This window comes from Phaethon aethereus, assembly GCF_964289735.1.
Source record: "Phaethon aethereus genome assembly, chromosome: 18".
Lineage (NCBI taxonomy): Eukaryota > Metazoa > Chordata > Aves > Phaethontiformes > Phaethontidae > Phaethon > Phaethon aethereus.
The window spans coordinates 3,100,527-3,122,806 of NC_138594.1; the positions used below are offsets into that span (position 1 = coordinate 3,100,527).

Below are 22,280 nucleotides of genomic sequence, written 5' to 3' on the forward strand. Positions count from 1 at the left end.
CTGGCTGCAGGATGAGAACCTCTCCCATGTCCAAATATACTTTCCACTTGTGGTTTTACCTTTCATATATTCCACTTCTCAAGCAATTCAGAACTGGAGCTATTGCTGCCTTGGTGCCTGCTTCCAGCGGTGGCAGGAGGACGCAGGCAGGAGCAGGCGATGGCAGCAGGCCCACACTGGGAATTGCCTGTAGCCTTCAAAGGGTGTCAGGGTAAGATGAGGAGGTGAGGTGTAGTCCTCCATGTCCTGTGCCTGGCCTTTGCCCACAGAGCTCAAGTGAAAGAATATCGGAGAATTACTCTTTCCCTTCAATTACAAAGCTCTGCTAGGGTGTTCACAGTGTATTTCTTTCCATGATCTTGTGCTGAAAGTTTCCCACAGCAGTCTCTCTTCCTTCCCAAGAGGCTGTTTCTCTCCACCCAGAGATGTACAGGCCGCACGAGATGCCTGGAAACGCAAAGCCCTTCATTAGCGACCTGGCCTGACCTCCTCTCAGCATCTTCAGAGTATTTCCTTGTAAAGGGCAAGCAGGCCCCAACTAATGTATTAAAATACCAGAGGCTGGGGATGTGTCGTGCAGGCCATGGATGTCTCTGATGCGGTGGCAGAGCCTGCGAGTGAGTCCCTTTGAGGCTGTACGCACTGCGTACCTACGCTACTCGCCGATTAGAGCTGTAAATCACAATGGATGTCAGCGCGCTTATTGCATTCACTGCCTGTAATCTGATGAGCGCCTTTGCCATTTCTGAAAGGGACGCTACAGTCCTTTCTTCTCATGCTTTATTCCATTACTGAATAAAGTTCAAAACTCTTGGAGAACAAAAAAAGCAGAGGGGCCGGGAGGCTGAGGGGACGTGTAACGGGATACAAAGAGATCTTTCATCTCCGTTGTGCCGTCCCTTGACTGCCGCGGGGTCAGCAGGGGCCAAACCGCTGCTCTGCACTGGGGCAGCCAGGTGAAATGGGGCCAGGATGGGCTGGAGGGCAGCACCAGCGATGACTGCCGCTCCGGCCCGGCCTCACCTCCCTCCCCGGCGGCCCAGCCCCACGGCGGCCCAGCGCGGCCGCCCCTCCTTGCCCAGCAGGAGCAGCGCCCCAGGGCTCCCGGCCTGCACCACAGGCCCGGCACCGCGCCTCAGCAGTGGTGGGCGCCGGGTGCCGCGCCCCTGAGGGCCATCAGTCACGGACTTTGCCGCTTCAGCCCCTCCGGCAGCTGCGCGACTCCCGGTAACGGGAGCTGCCCACGGCCGTCCCGGCTACGCGCCGAGCCGCCGCGGGCCCACGGAACCCCCTCAGGGCGGGGGAGGCGCCCGCCGCCCGACACCGCCCCCTGCCGGCCGGGGCGCGGGCAGGGTCCGGCGCGCAGGCGCGGTTGCCATGGCGCCGCGTCCGCAGCGCGGGGCGATGGCGGTGGCAGACGGGGGGGCGAGGGAGCTGGAGCTGCGGGCGGTCATCGGCTTCAACGGTAGTGCGGGGGGGGGGGCACGGTGGGGCACAGCTGGGGGGTAGGGGGCACCGTTGGGGGGCACCATAGGGGGCAACTGAGGGGGTATGGGGCACCACAGGGGCAGCTGGGGAGGTATGGGGCACCGTAGGGTGCTGGGAGTGGGGTACGGGAGCACTGTGGGGGCAGCTGTGGGGCACGGGTTGCCAGCAGACACGCTGAGGGGAGGGCAGGACACTACAGGGAGCAGGTGTGGGGCAGCTGTGGGTCTCGGTTGGGGCCGTGGTGCTGTGGGGTGAGCTGGGAGCAGTGGGTGCGTGGGGTCCCTCCTGCCCTGTTTGCTGCCTCCTCGTGCCCAGCGCCCCGTGCCCGGCATCCTGAGAGACAGATGCAAAGTGAAGAACAGGAAAAGTTTGACTGAATTTCAGGATTTTGGGGGTTTTTTTTTTCTAATTTTCTTCTGGAATGAGAAGAGTGTCATTTCGAAATAAAACCAACTCAGGTCACACAAAATACTGTCGTAAACACTCCCGTGAGTCAGGGATGGGAGCTGGGCGCCGGGGCTTCTCCAGCCGACTGCCTTCTCGGGAAATTTGTGGCTTTGCAGCTATTTTGAGGCAGGTCATGGCAACGTGGACGGGTGATGTGACCTCCATAAATCAGCAGGTGCTGCTGGAGAACCCTCTGTGCTGAGGGGCTCGGGCCTCTGGGCCAGTTAAATCTCCTGGTAGCTGTAGGAAGCACAGGGCGCTCCAAAATTTGTAAAGGTGACCCTGGAGCTTTACGTGGGGTTGTTCTGCTGCAGGGCAGAAAGCTGGAACTGGAAAGCTCTTGGTTTTGCTCTCCGTGTGAGATAAACCTTGGGGAACAAGCGATTTCCTCTTAGCAAGGCCACTGGTGCGGCGGTGTTGGGGAGGTCAGCCTGCTCCTGGGGCTGTGTGCTTCAGGCAGGGGAAGAGCATTCGCCTGTAGCCCCCAGAACCGTTAACAGCCATCGGATCTTTCACTCCTTTCTCTTGCAGGACATATACCCTGTGGCCTCATTTGCCACCCTGATAAGGAGCACGTTCTCTATCCCCTGGGATGTACTATAGTTATTCAAGACCTGGACAGTAAGAAACAGACTTTCTTACACGGCCACACCAATAATGTCTCCTGCGTCGTCGTATCCAGAAACGGGGTGTATGTTGCTTCTGGACAAGTCACTTTCATGGGCTTCAAGGTGGATAATGCTTTAATTTTAACCTTGTAATATTGACCAAAGAAATTGGAGTTGGCTTGCCAGCGGTGGGAACACCTTTCATTTATTTTTTATTTTGTTGGAAAACAAATGCCTGCAGTGGGAGGATGTTGCAGAGTATGGGAAATTGTGGCTAGTCCATTGCTGTATGTGCCTTTATGTTTTTGTAAAGTATTAAGCAGTCTCCCTGGGATTGAGTTAACTAGATTGAGGGATTCCTTAGTTCCGGTCCTTTTCATCCAAAGTGTTGTGGGCAAGTGGCAGCCTAAATCTCATTAGACATTAATTAATAAATGGTGTTGTATTTAAAGTGAGACCTGAGTTCCAGAGCTTCTTAGGACTTTCAAAAGTCCTTGACAGGTACCTACCTGCATTTTTAGACCTCTAAAGTTTTGTGGTTTAAGTTTTGCCTATTTGAAAAGACCCTGAGACGCCTAGAAGGAATCAAGTATTAGCATTTCCAGTATTTTAAAATCTAAGTCAAATACTCAGTGCCTCAGGGTAAATTTTGATTCTGAAATGAAGTAAAGCTACTCAACCAGTAAGCTGGAATAATGCTTCTTACAGCACCTAATCTGAAGCGTATTCATGTCAGTGGAGCCCTGGGCTGGATAGAAGCTAACCTTAAGCTGGGCTGCTTCTAACAACTTTCCTGCCAGAGAAAGTTGTTATATCTCATACTGTGTGTTATATCTAACGCTTTGGCTTTGACCCCTTCTGCTTTGCACCTCAGGCAGACATCATCCTGTGGGATTTCCAGAGGAAGGAGTTACTTGCTCGGCTGTCACTGCATAAGGGTAGAATTGAAGGACTAGCGTTTTCTCCAAACAGCCTTTATCTTGTGTCACTGGGAGGCCAGGACGATGGCAGGTAACTATTTCTGCTTCTTGGCACATGATTTCCAACAAGTTGTAGGGCATCGTAGAATGCTCTTAGGGAGTACTTGCTGCTCCCTCCTCTGGCAGTCTGGCTCCTTCCCCAGTTGATGTCTCTCCTCAATGATCCAGGTCCGTCCGACGGGAAGCCGGGTGGGTACTACGGGCAGAGCGCAGGCTATGGGGAAAGGTGAAGGGAGCAGCTCATTCTTGAGCTGGCGTGGTCAGCTTATGGAGCCTGCACGTTTAGCTGGCTTAATGCATGGCCCTGAAGAAGTACAAATTTCGCTGAGGGCATTCTTTGACACACAGACAAGTAAGAGTGGAATAAGAAGTTATTTTAAATCAGATTTTACAAGTGGCCTAAGATATGATTTGCGTCTTGCTCAGCACAAGGAATCCGACAAATACACAAACCCTTGCTTTAGGAGCAGGGGATGTAAACTGCAATTCCTCACGTTTGTGATAAGGCTTTTCTTGGGTAAAATCTCTATGAAGTGACTTTTATTGTCTATGCTGGTGGGAACAGATTGCAGGAAAAATAGGTTTTGTCTTGCTTTTGGTTTTTAGTAATTTGTTTTTAAGTAATGTCAAAAAGCCAAGCTATTTAAAGCCCCTCCTTGTCCTGCAGCGTAGTCGTGTGGCACGTTGGTAAGAAAGAGGCTGTCTGCGGGAGCCCTGCCTCGGCACGCAGCGCGGGGAATGCGACCGTCGTGGTGTGCTCCAGCCTCAGAGACGAGATGTTTGTTACTGCTGGAAAGTAAGGTTTTATTTAGATGAAAGAAATGAGGGAAAGGACCCGTGGCCCTATTTCCTTTTACAAAGAGTCTACTTAAATACAAGGAAACTTAAGCAATTGTGTGCTTGTGTTTTTTCTTTTTGCTCTGAATGGACCCACAAATATCTGTCAGCTCGTCCCTTTAAGGCATTTCTGTTTGTTCTACACATAACAATATGTTTTCAAAGCAGCACACAGGGACCCGCATGCGTCACTTCTGTTCCTGATAGCAGGATTTTGTACTCAGCATTCCCCATGCAGTGTTTAAAATATTTAGTTGCCAGTGTTTACACAAGAAAAGCAGTCAATGAGTGGCTCTGAACAATGGTTAATTAATGTAGAAACAATGATATCTTGCAGGTCGTTGGCTCATCTCCTGTCCTCACCAGATGTGATGTACAATTGGTCACCAGCTTGTTACAAAAGTCCGTATAAAAAGTTACATTTTGCGTGGATTTGAGACAGCCCCCGTATATCTAGCCTGACATCTGAAGGTGTTGAGGACCTGCACCTCCCTTTAAATCAGGGAAGGCTTTGGATGCTCTTGGCTGCAGCTGCACTTACGAGTGCTGGTCTTTGCAATTTTAACACTTTGTTAAATGCGAAGGCGACTGTGTGTAAAGATTTTATATTGGCTCCTATGTTGTCAATTAATTGAGCTAGGAAATAGCTAAAAGTATCCGGTACCATTCATTTTCTATTCTAGGAACTAAGATTTCTGCAGTGCATGTCTTTGTGGGAAATGAAGTGTCAAGGTTGTTACATACTCCTCCGTAATCCTCGTGTATGTTTTTGCTGAACCTTTAAGATTTTTTACTTACCTGGAAAAAGTTACCGTAAAAGACAGCAGAAAAGACAGAGACTTACTTCTGACCTCTCTGATACTGTTCTTTTCCTCCCTATTAAAATTTCACAATAATGTAGCCTTGTAAAGGTTTTTTAATTATTCTAGTAGTGGAAAAAACTTGGATGTTTCTGCATATATGGATTTGATCCCACTATATTCGTTCTTATAGTGGGACCATTCGAGTATGGGAACTGGATCTAGCAAATAGGAAAATCCGACCAACTGAATGCCAGACAGGACAACTGAGAAGAGTGATCATGTGTATTAAGGTGAGTTTCAGCCAGAATGATTTGGCTGAGCTAAGAAGCTCTCTACAGACTAGAGAAAACTGGCGAGCTTTTATAGTAATGCTAGAAATGCCAATTACAACTGCATGATGGTAGTGAAGTTACTAAGTGTTGGCTCATGGCAGATGGTCTCCCACAATTTCTTTATCCTGGAAAGAGTGTTTTGAATGCTTCTGAAGAGAAGCAGCATGTATTTTAGTCACAGGCTTTAGCACCCAGAGAATCCCGCTTTTGCTTCAAAATACTATCTAGATTTGGTTAGAAAATGTCTTGCATTCAGCAGTGTTATGGATCTTTGAGTATAACGGGATGAAAATGTTGGCTGTAGCCCTTCAGATTAAATCTTGGCAATACACTGAAATAAAGCTATTTTTGCAGCCCAGTGCTAGGCTTGGGACAAGTGTCTTGGTGTCCAGACCATGATCTCTTTTTTATGCTTTCCTATAGATGGCAGATAATGATAATTATTTTTATGTTGGCACATCAAGTGGTGATGTCCTGAAAGTGAACACAAACAGCAAGCTGATGACTGACTATGGGCCCCAGAAGGAGAAGTTTAGCTCTGTGAGTAGCAGTTCTGTGACTTCAACTTTTGCCTTATCTTTCTCTTTGTTAGTAACTAAAAGTCGGGCAACCTCCAGGAGAACCATTACAAAGTTGATTCACAGACTAATCCTTTTTCTGTGCTCTTAGTTCTTTGTGTCTCAGTCTTGATCCTGAAGTCTGAGACCGTTAGCCCAGCTTTGTTCAGCTTCATTTTGCCTCAGAATATGGGTTTTACCTGAATCTTATGTGTCATCTCACAAACTCTCTCTTATAAAAAATACGGTAAAAGTCATAAAAAGTGAAAAGCAGCCATAAAAATGAGTAGTTTCTGAGTTCTTTTATTTTTTTTTAGGAAGATACTAGCTGGAGTGAGACAGAGGACTGGGAAGACTGGTAGAAGTGCTTATTTGAGAGGCTTTCCCACACTTATAATTCTATATAAGGTCTATATAAGTCTGCTATAAGGTCCTATATTCAGATCTTACAGATTTGTTAAATCGTCTGGGCTGAAATTTTCCAAGACAGCTGTTTGCCACAGGAAGAGCATTTTGGAAAAACTTCAAAACACTACAGCTGCTCTTAAAAAAACCCCAACCCCTAGATTTTTGTGTTTATTCCCTGTACCATTCCTCCCACTTTCCTTCAGGAGGTCACCGTTTTGAAATTTTGATTCTGCCACTGATGAGGCAGAGGTCCTAGTGAAAAAGGTAGTGTAGATAATTTAATTAAAGAGTTTATTATAATGCATATGCACAATTGGGACAAAACAAGGTTGCACGGGGTATATTGATTCTATTGCTTTTTAACTTCCGAGTGCTTGACTTCATAGCCCCAAAGTTCTTTTAAATTAGCTTTTTTTGGCTATAATGGGTCTTGGTATGAGTATCGTCAGACAGGGATATCTCCTGACTAAGGAGCTTTTGGCCTTTCATTGTACAAGAATTCTGCAAGCAGGGAGCTGTAATGATAAACAGTCAGCTAGCGCACTTGTTCTTGATTTCTCTTTATTTGTTGCTATAAAAGACTTCTTGTAGCTTCTCGGTTTATACCCAGTGGAGGGAGTGATACCTAAGCAATTTAAACACCTCCTTGAAAAACTTTCTTGCATAAGGTTGAATGTATTTTGCAATTCTGTTAGCAACCGTGAAAATCAGTGAGCAGCAGAAGCAATGCAGATGGAAGTACCGATTATACTGTCAGGGATGCCATGGGGAAGCTGTCCTACGAAGAAGCAGATCTTGCTTCAGAGCAAACACAAGACTAACAAGAACCGTAAGAAAAATTCAGCAGTCAACGCCAAAGAAAAAGCTACTCTGGACTTGTTTCTCTAAACCTCCTGAGCTTTGCTTTTATCAACACATGTACATGCAAGCCATGTACGTGCCCATTCAAGTTGTAGTGTTTCTTGCGTTACAAATGCAGGCCCATATCTCTGGGATAACGTGGAGCCACTGAATTCTTTGCAATATATTTCACTGTTTATCTATTCCAGAAGGTTAGAGAAGTTATTACTCGTTTTTCCCACTTGCATAGTAAGAATGCAATTAATTTAATTCTGTGTCCCTATTAAGTGACAAGAATGTATGTGTTTTGTTTTCCTGATGGAAATCATAGGCTGAAGGGGCGTACCCTTGTGCTGGATGCCGTTAAGCTAGTCTTCCAGCAGTCCTCCTGCAGGGTTTTGCATCCTACCCAGGACCCATGTCCTGGCTGATCTCTTATGCCAGGGTCTTGATGATTGAATATCATGTCCCTTGTTAAATGCTTGCGTGTTTTAAGTCCTCTACACCTAGCAGCACATGTGCCTTGCCTAGAGTAGCTGGTTGAAGCCACACAAGGTCCCAAACTCCCTTGCCTTCAGGGCTGAGGGAGAGGTGCCAAATGCGTTTGAAATAAAATTTCACAAAAAATATACTTCTGAGACCATTGCTAAAGAAGCGATCAAATAGGGCCATTAGCAGGATGCCGTGCAATTTGGGAGTTGAAAGAGGGCCTAGGACCTCCTGGAGAAAAGCAGAGGCTCCAAGCCAGACCACAGTCCAATCCGTACGGTAAAGGATTATAAAACATCGTAAGACAAATCCATAGGAACTGCAGTTTGTGGCAAAGACCTCTGGAGCACCGTGAGCTTCAGCTGACATTGCTTCTGATAGTGAAAAGCTGAAGAAAAACGGGACGTTTGACTATGCAAGAGACGGAGAAGATGCTAGGGAGAGGAGAAGATCCAGAGGTGGATCTCGTCACAGCTGCCTGCCAGCCTTGTGGATGAGACCTGCGCTGGTAGGCACTAACCTGACTTACGCTTTGTTTTATTAGTGTTATGTAATGACAGCTAGTTAAGATAAACCACTGGTCATTTTGGGAGAAGGGAGAGAAAAGGAGACATTCACACTGGATGGAAATAACAAGGAGTCTTTCCAATCTCCTCCTTTACCCTGTTGCTTAAAACAGACATTTCTGTTCAAAGACAGGCTTTTCAGTCAGACACATGCGCAACCCTATCACCCCTTCTCCTCTTGCTTTCTTTCTCTCTGCTCCCTTCCCTCACTCCTACCAATGCAGTTTCTAGATGCCTGAAATGGGAAATTCATCAGGGAAAACTGGTATTTTTGCAGCCAGTGAGAAGGTGCTGGTACATTTTTATCTCCAGCTACCGTCAGATCCACTTGCATACTTCCAGTTTTCCCTTCCTAGCTCTCTGCTGTGATTCCCTTTCCAGCCACCCATCACACATCTCTGCATACAAATAATACCTTGTCACTAGACTGTCAACAAGTCCTCGCTGAACACACATAGGATCTAATGTTTTATGGCAGAAATTTCCAATTGTAGCATAGACTTCGATGCCAAAAGAGGTATTTGGCAGATGTTTTTTCAAGTCAAAAACACAGCTTTTATCAAAACAAAAGTATTTCAATCCTTGTTTCTACACAATTCAGTACATCATATTACTAAGCCTAGGGGAAGTGTTGATTTTTATTGGCTCTCCCTGCAGAGCTGTGTTTCACAAGGCATCTTTTGTATCTTTCTTGAAAATGTACCGTCTATTAGCACTTGTAACAAATATTCTCACCTCCCTAGCCATGCAAAGCAAAGCTGCCGCATAGCTTGTTTCAGAAGCGAGCTGTGTCCGTTCGAGGTAGGCATGACTGCTCCAAAGCATGGCCTTTGGGACATGCTCTGCCGAGGTTGGCCGTACAGCCTCCAGTGGTGGAACTGTCCCGGCCTCCCTCCCCATGGAACCGTTTTCATCACTTCATTGCAATTCTATCTGAAAAGTTGCACGTTCGTGAACGAATGTTATCCTGTATCTCTGAAAACCTTGTTCGCCAGTCACACAGGGAATTACGAGCCAGTGGCGTACCGTGAAGCTCTAAACCTGGAATCCACAGCCACCCCGCGACGAGCATATCTTTAAAGAAAGAGTTTAGATACTGCTTGGGTGAGAAGATGATGTTTATTGAAAATAAGTTTGGTCAACCTTAAAGGAATTTTGTCTTTAGATATATAAGAATGTGTTTATTATATAGACATGATCTGAAGATTTGTTTCTGTTTTGAAGAGGAGTGGCAGAATAGTTCACTGGTATGATGAAGCAACTTGTTTTCCGTCTACATAGAATTAAGTTTAAGTGCATTTCTGTAATGTCTATAGATACTGGAATAAACAGGAAAACTAATTTTTATCCCTGTCGCATGCTCAAGGAGCTATAAGGCACCCGTTCAGACGCAAAGCGAGATGTACGATTGCAAATGCATTTTCAGATGCATTCAGATTTTCATTTCGGTGATTTGCATTGTAAAAAAAAAAAAAAAATGTAAAGGAGGTGCACTGAAAGAGTTCATAGAGTGCTCAAGAACTTTGCAAGAGATCAGAATGGGACAAAGAGCAAGAGTGCCTGCAGGGAAGGGAATGGGCAGGCTGGAGTTTTGCTGGTATTTTTATTTATAATCATACTTCAAAGCAGTGGTTTCTTTTTGTAAGAAGTAAATAACGAATGGTGTTATTTTTAACCTCCTACATTAGACTCTGCATTTCATCTGCAAGAAGCCTGGCAGTATATAAAATAGAGTATTCACCGCATCGTTAATGTGAGCTGCTTGACTCCATGAATAACAAGTGCAACTTCTAAAGCTATCTGTTTACTCGTGGTGATTGAAAGAACAGACTGGATATGAAAGAAGCACAATTGTCAAGTAAAGGTTGAAATCGAACTCTGATGATTTTGAGAGCCTGGCAGTGAATCCTGGCCACTTTAAGGTGGTTTTTTTTTTCTGTCTTAATAATACCCACTTCCCTCTCAAATTGAAGAACTGAAGAGAATACCTTGGAAAAATCAAAGCAGTCTTGGCAGTGCTGCAAATACTTTAATTTATTAGCAAGTAGCAGGGAGCTGCAATCAGCTGAACTACATAGTCACAGGTTTGATTTCTAATGCCGCCACCTCCCATAATGGTAAACCCAAAGGGCATTTGAGGCGGAAGTCTTGTCCAGGAAAAACTGCGAAACAGTAGATCAAAAGACAGTTAATGGGCCTGTGATAACAGGGGACTTGCAAAACGCTGCTGACACCTCATAGGATATTTTTAAAAAGATTGTTCAGAAACAGTTCTGCTTGTGGATCATATTTCTAATTAAAAAGAATCCCTTTGTTCTTGTGCTTTTGCTAAGAATATTTGCAAGAAACCTGGCTTCCTGCCTGGTAGTGTTGTGATAGTAAGGCATAAAATTCTCTCTGGAGGTTGTGTTTTTCACAGTGATCAGCCCTGATATTACAGGAGACTGTGGATATGCTATTGGTGGAGACAGACTAATGAAGAAATCCAGTGCGAATAAATTACAAATCAGGAAAATTTTTTTCAACTTTTTTTTTTCAACTTTTTTTCTGCAATCCATATTTATTTGATCTTGAACTTAAATAGTCCTTAAGCCGATGCACTGCTAGGTGCAAGGGTGCCTGGAATGCCAGCACTGGAATGCACAGTTGCATATAGAGTGATTTATTTTTTTTCTTCAAAAAGTATAAGCAAGACTTTAAAAACAATCAATTGTTTCTACTTGGTTGGATAATTGAACTAAAGTAATTTTTCCAAATTCATCAGACCTTGCCTATGGCTTTTGCAACATCCTTTCTGGGTCTAAAGAGCTCAAATGTCCATTTTGTTTTCTCTTCTTTCTTCAGTTCCTCTCTCTCCTTCCTCAGAGCTTCAGTCCTTTCCACAGAGAAAATCAACACTTTCTGGCTTTCATTCTTTTAAACACTCTGAAAGTGTTTAATCCTGAAAATTAACTGAGATTAGGCCAGGTTAATGCTTGAAAAGAACAGGAATGCTGGGTGGTGCTGCTTAGATGTCGAAGTTTATGATAAAGTGCTGACACCTGTATTTGTTAAAAAATCACAAGGCAAGCACATGACAGTGATTTCTTCCTAAAGAATAAATGCAGAATTATTCTGCTTTGCCTCTTGGTTATTCTTTGAGAATTCACTTCTTCATGCTTTTACAACACTAAATGCTAGAGGTGGGGCTTTTTTTCATCCAGAACAAAACTCCACCAAAGAGAAATTGTTGTTTTCACATAATGGCTCTATGAGCTTGGGCTTAAAGGAAAAAAAATCTTAATATTGTGAAACTGCTGGTACTATCACAACAGTTGGCAATACTGCTTATTAACCTAGGTAGTGGCAAATGTTGCTGGAGCGTATATTGCAACTTAAAATGTCAAGCTCAACAGGCTCCTTACAAGTCACAGGGAGCCTGGAGCTGCTACCAGCTGGCCTGTCTGACTTGGAACAACTGATGGCGATGAGTTTCTGCACTCTCGGCGAGACTGGAAGTGCCTCTTGTACACGCCTACTTCGTGACAGAGCTTCGTTTTGATGGCATAAAGCTCCTTTATTTCCTTTTTTTTTTTCTTTCTTCTTTCCGTTTCACTCATGCATATGTTCCCCCAAGCTAGCAGGGATATTTTTCTGAGTAAGGATATCAGCATTTAACCCCACAGAAGTCATTTCACCCCTCTTGCAGCCTATCTTGGAGTCTCTCAGAGATTCTTCAAGAATTACTCTGTTGTCTTGTGTACAGAAGAGCAATATTACTTCACAGGTAGCAGAACTGAAGGAGAGACTGACTTTTATACTTGAATTTTTGTGGCAAGGCTGAGGACTGTTTTCATTTATTTGTTTGTCTGTTGATTTTGTTGGTGGTGGTTTTTTACGGTCGTCTGGTACTTTATCCACCGAAAAGCATTTCTCCTTTTTCTAATGGCTGACCTCCTGTTGATCTACTCATCTTAGTAAATAGCAGAAACCCCTGTCGATGGTGGGCTGACTAATTTCCAAAGCTTTTCTGTGACAAATGTGTTTTATTACTAATAGGTGGGATATAAGATTGCATCTTTCAGACAGGGGGAGAGGCCTCGGACACAGAGGATCTGTCCTAAAAGGAGCTGTAGGAAAGGATGCTTAGGCTGAGTTTTATCCTCTGTTGTTTTCATGACTGACAGACGAAGAACCAGTGGCAGGAAAAGTGGAGGTACCAACCCAAAATGTGCGTATTTCTTGGTGGAACGAGGTAAGGACATGTAGGCTCATACATATCCCAGCTGCTCTGAAGGATGATGATGATGCTCTTTGTTTGTTCCTCCTGTATTAGTTCATATCTACTTGCAATTAATAACTCTTTTTCTCCCTTCTCCCTCTAGAGAATCACTCTTTAGCCTAGGTCAGTCAAAAAATACTGATAAAGCCATATTTGAGTGACATAAGCACGACCATCGGGAGCATGATAGAGACTCCGTTGTGCTATTCAGTGTGGCTGCAGCAGTAAAGAGGCTCTGCTTCCACCCAATTGTGTTTTAATCCTGTTTTCTCCTAGGGAGTCACAGCTTTCCTTTTGCTGAAGACGGGAGATTTAATAGTCGGCACCGGAGGAGGGATTGTAGCTCTCTGTAAAGGCTCAAACTACAAAGTAATGAAGTGAGTTTGTAGGTGGGTGAATCGGGAGGGTAGAGGTGACAATTCCCCCAAAGGATCACAGTATAAGAATCAATCATTTCTACGTAAAAGCATAATCCAAATAAATCTCAGTTTTTCGATTCTGCAGACAAAATAGACAGTATGGTTCCAGCATAATGAAGTTGAAGCAGACTGAAAATCACGGCACGCCTTTGCACAGAAGCGAATTGCCCTAGTTATTGTGCATTTTAAATGACCTTGTTTCCTTTTGGGTATTAGGAGTCAGATCCTAAACTGATGCAAAGCGAGACAGGTTTGTTGAAGTCAGTAAAATCATGCTGGTTTACGCCGGCTGAGAAAGAGTAGTATTTGCCATCTAAAAAAGGGTTTGTTGGAAGACATGGGATTGTAAAGGAGGGCTCTGCTAACTTTATAGGCACAGGTCTGGAAGTGCTGGAGTACTTGCAAGGCTTTTTCTGCATGCAAAATAGAAAGCTGCAGGCATCATTTCCCCGTACGTGATTTGAAATTTGGCCTCGCAGCTATTCATTTTGCATTGTTTGAGTGGCCAGCTTAAGCGTACGGTTCTGCAAGCTTAGCTTTGTACAACTGAACCTATTCCCAGAAGATCTAAACTGTCTGGAAATATTCTTGAATATGGGATATTTAAGTGCACTTGAGCAAGAATATCAACAAAGATGCTGTTACCTTAGGCCGTGGTCCAGAAAACAAAGTCTCCGGAGCGCTGCCTTTGCAAGCCCTGGCAGAGTAGCAGGTAGGACAGGCAAGAGCACGTGAAGTATTAACATGTGACTGGGAATAAAATGTTAGTCCTGACCACGATCTTGCATATTGATATCACAGCCTAATATAGAGCTTTTTGAGGAAGCAGGGAAAGACAAGGCTCTGCCAAGTCAGGGGAAAAAGGAAGCTGAAAAATAAGTACCTCGAGGTCAATGTCAGGCCAAACCTCTGCTTTCTCTTAACAGGAAAATTCAAGTTCAAGGTGCTGTCACTTCCCTGACATGTAGAGGTCAGGGTCAGCAGTTCTTTGTAGGGACAAATGAATGCCAGATTTATCGCATCAACCACACTGCGTTTAAAGAGGAGCTGATCACCGCCTGTCATAACGAAGCCGTCCACGACATTGTTTTTCCTTTGTGAGTATAACTGGCTGGGATGTCTTTGGCTGCTGAGGAGGTTTGAGTAAGCTGACAGTCAGGTGAGATACCTATGTTGTAAAAACCTTTTAACCAGCAGGAACCCAAAGCCTATTAACATCCTTACGGGATGATTTACCCAGGCAATGCTGTCAACCTACCAGTGAAACGCAAGGGTGACGGTCAGCAGCTGCTTGAAAGCAGAAGGCAGCAGTTCAGTTTGAGAATTGGAAAAATCATTGATCTACAGAAAGAATTCTAAATAAAAAGACTAGAATTACTTACGTTTGGGTCACAGCAGTGATGGCAATCTTCCCCTTTTCTCCTAGGGCTGGTGCTATGAGACTCAGGCCACATAGAGTCAGCAGCGTGAATCTTTCAGAAAGTCTGCTTTTGTGTACCCTGCTGCAGCTAGAGCTTGTAGAGGTGTCTGCTTTTCTACCCACCTGTAACATCAGCTGAAACTTGACTAACAGAGCTGTTCAAAGAGGCTTTTTGGGTCTGTTGGCCTTACTTACGTTTTCTTGTTTGACAATACGGCACGTTATATTAAATTTTAGGCTTGTGACGATAGATGCTGGGTATACTGGTGTGTCTTCTGTCTGCTTTTGTCTTGTGAACAGAGAGCAGATGTTCCTTCTTCCTGTATAGTAGGATCATGATGCTTTATTTAAAAAAAAAAACACAATGAATTGATTGTTTCCTCTCCAAATAGAGAATGGGAGTTTGATCCCAGTGAAAGTTTTTATTTTTGGCATGTTGTTATTGCATCACTTCTTGATACAGCACAAAGGATCAAACCTTACCAAGGTACAGTGAAGTGCACAATGCAAGAAGCCTTCCTTCCTGCTTGTCACCAGCCTGAAAAATCCACATCCTTCTAATTTAATGAGTAGATCATTTGGAGCATTAGGGTAATCTGACGCTAATATACCTGACTGGCGCATCTGTGTCACAGAGGTATCTGGATGAGCTGGATTTAGTGATGACTGTGAGGACTACAGGACTACATCCTTGCATACATGTTTAAGCTTTTTATCTGTTAACTGCTCTTGCACAGAGCATATCACTAACTGGGAAATACAGGCACAATTTCCCTGTTCTGGCTTATTTCAGAATACTTCAATCACTGATGTTATCCTGCTTTATAAAGCACCCGTGCAAGCTGGGCTTGAAAGGGACCACACTTTTGTTGTGCCAGATTTCTGTGTCCTGGTTCATCTTTCCAGGCGTTGATGGTGATGTTGAATAAAAGCTTGTGGTACCTTTCTAGATTTCACTTTCTGTCATATCCCTAGGATGGATGGTTTAGAGGTTATTTCAAAGCATTCAGTCCCATAGCTTTTGAAATGCTGCAGGTCTTTTTTTATTCAAACGTGTATAACAAGTATATTACGGACAGGCTTTTGCCATCGTTTCTGTTGCCTTCAGCAATGGAATAGAATAGGAATGGGAATCATCCACTAAGCAAGATAAAAAATGACATCTTTACAATATGAGGCTGCTGTTAGTCCCTGATGTTAAATCTGGGCAGCCAGCACCTCTACACCCGCTTTTGTGTCTATTATATACAACACGTGAAGTTGTTTAGAGATTGAATATGGGAAATAAATGTCATAACTTCACCTGAAGTAGAAAGAATTCTTGTAGTTTCACTTTAATTTCACTGTTACTTAAAACAAATCTTTGAATAGAAACCAAACCAGGAGAGTTTTATGTGAGAAAGGTGATCCTACGAAAAAGGCCTTTGTCTTAAGCTGTGGTGATCCCTATTGGGAAGATTACAGCTGCATGTCAGAAACAGCCAGACCTTGAAGGGTGATTTAAGATATGGCAAAGAAAGAAGCGTTTTCTGTATGCCCCTCCTCATTATCTTTCCTCTCTGAATTCTCCAGGGGAACTTCCGACTTGTTCGCTACCTGCTCCAAAAATGACATTCGAGTGTGGCACACCCCAGAACACAGGGAGCTCCTACGAATCGTCATCGCCAACATGACCTGCCATGCCATAGACTTCATGAGGGATGGCAAGAGCATCATTTCAGGTAATGGTCAGCCCAGACCCATGGTTGAGTCCAGTCTTTAGCTGTTGCCAAACTTAATGAACATCAGTATGTTAGAATGAAGAAAGGTTTAAATTGGGAATGGGTTAAAATTCAGTTCATTGCTTGACCCAAAGGCCTCTTTGCTTTCAGCTGGTCTGACTATTTTTGCGCATGGCTCCCAGTATCCTGCTGCTGCAGTTACAGTGTCTGTGGAAAGCAAAGTCTGGAGAGCTTGCTTTGGATGTGAATTCCAGCAATTCAGAACTCAGTTCAGTCTTATTCAAAAGACTTAATTCTACAATATTAACCTTATTGTATGCAACAGATTAACCTGTGATGTATGTAGAGCACCTGTTGCATAAACCCTGCTACCCATCGCCATATGCAAACTGCTTACACAGGAACTACTGCAGTCCTAGGGCAGCAATGCAGTCCCCCATTGTTACCAAACCAATTTGTCCATAGCCAGAACCAAAAAGGAATTAAATTTCAATACTTTATTTGGGGCTGTAGCTCTGTGGGCTCATCTACAGTACAGTGGTTTTCACATGTATACTGGTGATCTAAGGGTGGGCCTTATAAAGGAACTTAATAAAAAACCAGGTTCATTTGGAAAGGAAAGAGAGACAATAATATGAGGAAAGTCTGTATGCCTGGGTAATCTGTTTTTCTTTTTATTCATCAGCTTGGAACGACGGGAAAATCCGTGCCTTCATGCCGGAGACTGGACGGCTAATGTATGTGATTAACCATGCCCATAGCTTGGGAGTGACAGCAATTGCTGCTACAAGTGACTGTAAACGGATCATTAGTGGAGGAGGTGAAGGGCAGGTAATTTTTGCTTAAAAACCTGGAGCAGCGCTGTGCTCTCACCACAGAGCCTGCGAATTGTCTGTAACTGCTTAGTCAGAAAGTGAGCTATTCTTAGCTTTCACTTGAGCAACGGACTGAGTTCAAAAATATTAGCTTTTGATATGTGCAAATCTCTTGCTCTCAAAGGGCATAATGTAACATGGTGCCCCGATTTCTTCTGGCGTAGTAGTCTTGGAAATCCTTCTAATGCAGAATATACTCTTAATCCGTTTTGTTCATTTGTCTCTCCCCTATATTTGGCTTAGCTGCATTAGTCATTGTTTGCAAGCCTCTGTCGTAACTGTGCTCTAGCACAAATTTTCTTTCTGTCATTGCTTTAGAGGTCCTAATCCTGTCCAAATTGACCTGTATGAATTCATTTAATAGGACAAAGTTCATTTATATCGCTATAGTATCTATGGGGTAACTGCCTAATTTTCTGGGATGGTACCATCTGGTTTAAGTGATACTGTTAATAAAAGACTCTGATAATAACTCAGTTTCTAATACAATTATGGAAACATTCCAATACAAATAACAATAAAAATCAGGAAACGTGTTGTAGGCATCATACCTGTGCAGTTCAACATTTTTTTTTCCTGTCATACAAAACAAACACCAGGTACTTTAGCTACTCCATGCACTTCATATAGCAGTGGCCCTTCTCAGTCTGTAAAAGTGACACTCCTCTTCTAATGTTTAAATGATTTAAACACCGGGGGGGGTGTTATATTAAAAATAAATAATTAGACTTTGAAGGCTTATGTTCAGTTTCTTGCCTCGGTTTGGACATTCTCCCCGCAGCCTGGCAAGCACTCAGAACCAGACATTTAATTGTGCCTGTGATTTAACCGCTCTCTGCTTTGTATACCCTGATCTCAAGTGTTCGGTGTGCTGTGCTGGAGATTGCACGGGAAGTCTTGAAGAGTGAGGAACTGAACTTAGGTCTTCCAAATCTCAGGCTAATGTCCTAATGAAACATCTTTCTGAATCATTCTGCACCTCAGCTCTCCTGTAGAGCAGTAACGGCAGCACTGCCTTGTCTTACTGCATAAAGACATTAGAGATGATGAGCCACTTCAACCCTTCACTGATAAAAGAACAGTTAAGTACCTTGGATGATTAGCGCTGGAGGATGCAGAAGACAAGACCTAGATTCTGTATCAACACACACAGAATGGCACAGGCTCTGGCTAGTTCATCGCTGAATTGAAAAAGACAGCTGAGACAGAATTAAAGCTAAAGGTTGGTTAAGCAGAAATGAGAACTGCAGGGGAGCACTTGCAGTATTCATTCAGAACACAAAAAAGGTGTTCTGAAATGCTAATGGTTCTGTCAAAATCAGTCATCTGAAAGCTGTGACTTTCAGGGTTGCTTAAGGGATCTGGATGCTCTGATCATTTAGCAAGTGGGAATTGGACATCCAGATCCTGTAGTTAACTCAGCATCAGACTTGAAAACGTGGAAGGTCATCTCTCTCTGCTTTTGATGTCAGTGTCTGCATTTCTAAATTTTCACTAGGATTTGACCTTAGTGGAATGTAAAAGCGGATAGATATCATGAAGTTTGGCACTAGTGGGACAGTAAATGCACAGTGTGAAGGATCAAGTCCTCAAAGCAGAAAGATTTTTGCTGTTACCACCACCGGGAAAAGAGGTGCTTTCAGGCACGTATTTCACATCAAAGATTTAAAGACCTGTTTTGTATTTACTTACTGGCATTAGATGTAGCACAAATAGTGGGTAGCTTTTTTATATTCCGTTTCAGAAGCCTTGGTCTTTGATCTTTAAAGCACCGCTGGAAATATATCATGGACTAGATGCTTTTTCCTGATTGAGAGATGAGTAAACTGAAGCATGGCAGAGTGGGAACTTGGCAAAAACAAGGTCTGGGGTTAATGGTCAGGAATTCCTGAACCAAGTGGATTACACTCTCAAGAATTCAGTTCAGTTTTATGAGTCAGCTGCACGAATAACCCACAGGAAAATAGAGACAGTCCATTGAGATTGAGTTGCTGTATGTGTTTTAAGAAAAAAGAAGAGTTCAGGAAAGCCTTAGGCATCCTCCTGAGCTCAGTCAGGACCAGGTGGTACAACAGCAGATGTTTGTTGCTGATTTTCAGGTGAGGGTCTGGGAAATTGGTGAGAGGACTCGCAAACTGGGGGAAGTTCTGAAGGAGCACGTATCTGCTGTGTCCTGCATTAAGATTAAGAAGGACGACCGAGAGTGCATCACAGCCAGCCTCGATGGAACATGCATCATCTGGGATATTGTGTAAGGAGACAGATAATTATTGCAAGGCACTTAGTGCTGGTAATGTCTCTGTTGGGTCACTGCACCGTATTTGGGACACCACATAGTCAGGAGGAGGGGAAAAAGAGCATTAGGAAATAAATATTACTGGAAAGAACAATCAAGTCAGGGAATGCTACAAACTTTTCTGAAAAGTTCAGGCAAACATTTGTCTGAAGTTGCTTTCTTGTATTGGATCCTGCTTGGCCAAGGGGGTAACTTCCATTTTCCAGCACTTTATGACTCTCGAGTTGTTAACAGGTCTGCAGACTTTCTGCCTTGTGGTAAGGATAAGGAAATTTTTGCATAGTGACTAGCACCTAGAAAGCATTCTGGATTAAAAATTTTCATTTCGTATGACAGCAGATCAGAAGTTGTACAAGGCAGCTGGGATGGGGAACAGAACTGATGACCCTAATGGGCTTCATGAAATGCTGAACTCAGACCAATACCTGAAAATATCGAAGTAGAAAGAGAGATCTGATGTATAGCACAGGCAGAGATAGTCCAAGCAGTCAAAGTTCATTTTTTGACCCTATTGCTGTATCCTGTTTTGGGGATGTTTTGTAGGCGCTTTATAAGAAAGCAAATGATCCTAGCCAACACGTTGTTCAAATGTGTGTGTTACCATCCTGAAGAGTACCAGATAATCACCAGTGGAACTGACAGAAGGGTAAGCAAAACTGCAGGGATTGTATTTGCAGTAATTCCAAAACATAAAATCTGGGGCTTGTTATGTGATGAAACTCCCATACCTCCACAGAAGTTTGTGTCAGAGGGCGGTGCTGAAATCTGTGTGCTGTTCATGCAGAGCTGAGCCCTCCTCTCTGGTCTGCTCTCTAGATTGGATACTGGGAGGTGTTTGATGGCTCTGCAATCAGAGAAGTGGAAGGGTCTGTATCGGGTTCCATCAATGGGATGGACATCACGGCAGATGGGGCATACTTTGTCACAGGTGAGTGGATGCAACTAGAGAAGAGGGGGTCATATTAAGACCAGGAAAAGCAAAGCAGTGAACCAAGGACCTCAGTAAAGAAAGAAAAAACTAAAAGAACGGGTCAGCTAACGGGGAAAATAAAATGAATCACTCAAGAAAAATACTTAAAAAAGGCTGTGGTTCACACTTGGAAGATACTTGTTTCAGCCTTACGAGATGTAATTTAAAGGTGAAGGCAAGGTTCAGATGGCTCCAAGGGAAGAATACAGGGTTTCATCTTGCCCTGCTCCTCATTTACTTCAGTGGTGTTCACCATGCACTTGAATGATTTGTTCAGGTGTCCTGCTCCGGAAGCCTGGCAGTCTGTGCCAGCTTACAAGCGAGAATGACCCCGGACATCTCTTCTGGGAGCCTAGCACTAGCATAGACGAGCTGTGGTATCGTGTATATCAACTATAGTTAAAACCCACGGATTTGATGTCAGCACCCTTTGTTTTAGATTAGCCTCTTAAATGAATGTTGGTAAAGAGCATTTCGAAGGCCCTCCATGTTATTGGTACCAGTTGCTGGCCATAGCTCAGTGTGATCTGCTGGTGCACGTCCAGAGCACTCTGCTGGACACTGACTTCAGTTGAAAAGAAGTAGTTTTTGCCATAATGCTCAAGACCATGTATCCCACCCATCCTAAATCAGATAAATCACAGAATCATTAAGGTTGGAAAAGACCTTTAAGACCATCAAGTCCAACCATCAACCCAACACCACCGTGCCCACTAAACCATGTCCTGAAGTGCTATGTCTACACGTTTTTTGAACACCTCCAGTGATGGTGACTCCACTACCTCCCCGGGCAGCCTGTTCCAATGCTTGACCACTCTCTCGGTGAAGAAATTTTTCCTGATATCCAATCTAAACCTCCCCTGGTGCAACTTGAGGCCATTTCCTCTCGTTCTATCGCTGGTTACTTGGGAGAAGAGACCAACCCCCACCTCACCACAACCCTCTTTTAGGTAGTTGTAGAGAGCAGTGAGGGCTCCCCTCAGCCTCCTCTTCTCCAGACTGAACAACCCCAGTTCCCTCAGCTGCTCCTTGTAAGACTTGTTCTCCAGACCCCTCACCAGCTTTGTTGCCCTTCTTAATGCTAAAGTATTCCTCTGCCTGTGATCTGGGAACAAAAAGCAGCGGAACTCCGTGTAATCGTTTGTTCTTCCTTTGTGCCCAATGCAGGTGGTGATGACCATCTGGTGAAACTGTGGGACTACAACGAAGGTGCAGTGACTCATGTTGGAGTGGGCCATAGTGGCAACATCACCCGTCTCAAGATCTGCCCTGGGAACAAGTACATTGTGAGTGTGAGTGCAGATGGTGCCATCCTGCTCTGGAAATACCCAGATGTGCACTAAAAGCTGTCACAGGAGCTGCTCGGCTGCTACTTCCTTGGCGAGTCCTAGTGATCCTTTTCCTTGCCTCTGGGGTTGTTTTAAAGCGTTTGTACTATTAGAGGAGATACTATTTTGATACTCTCTGACATGCATTTACCAGATCCTTCAGATATCCTTTCTAGCACTGAATAAATAGGTCTGTTTTTTTCAGGGGAGCTAAGAATTTGCTGTTCCTCTTAGATTGGTGTGAAAGGATTCATCACTTCTGAAAATCGTCTTGGCTGTTGTTATAACACTTGCATGTTGTTACTGCCACCTTTCCTGATAGCCTCCTAGCACAGTCTTACTTGCATGTCTGCTCGTTTTTGTGGGCTGTCACTTGCTTTCACGTGGTCTCTCTTTCTCTTCCCTACCCGCTCTGTCCCTTCCTTTAATGAATAACTTGTTGTGTAAATTCAGTCTTCTGTGTTCATTTTAATTTGTCTGGTCCTGATTAAGGAAAAAAGCCCTCAGCTCCAACTCAAGCGTTTAACTGGGAAGCTCTTTTGAGTCAAGCTTTTAAATCGATGTTCTCAAAGGAATACAAGAATGTCGGGGCTTCTGCACCTGCAGTGTCCAATTTAAAACTCTCTTCAGGGGCC

The 22,280-nt window shown here is 44.0% G+C and overlaps 1 protein-coding gene across 1 annotated transcript; it reads left to right on the plus strand.

Moving 5' to 3' along the window:
- Positions 1 to 1,404: 1,404 nt before the first annotated feature.
- CFAP52 (cilia and flagella associated protein 52) lies at positions 1,405 to 21,660 on the plus strand (the record flags this gene model as incomplete). Its single annotated transcript, XM_082008262.1, has 14 exons — positions 1,405 to 1,465; positions 2,467 to 2,666; positions 3,418 to 3,554; positions 4,191 to 4,319; positions 5,354 to 5,453; positions 5,919 to 6,035; positions 12,893 to 12,993; positions 13,962 to 14,132; positions 16,028 to 16,176; positions 16,862 to 17,007; positions 19,151 to 19,302; positions 19,891 to 19,993; positions 20,164 to 20,275; positions 21,485 to 21,660. 14 exons carry the CDS (start codon positions 1,405 to 1,407, stop codon positions 21,658 to 21,660), a joined length of 1,854 nt encoding a protein of 617 aa, XP_081864388.1.
- Between the last annotated feature and the right edge of the window lie 620 nt (positions 21,661 to 22,280).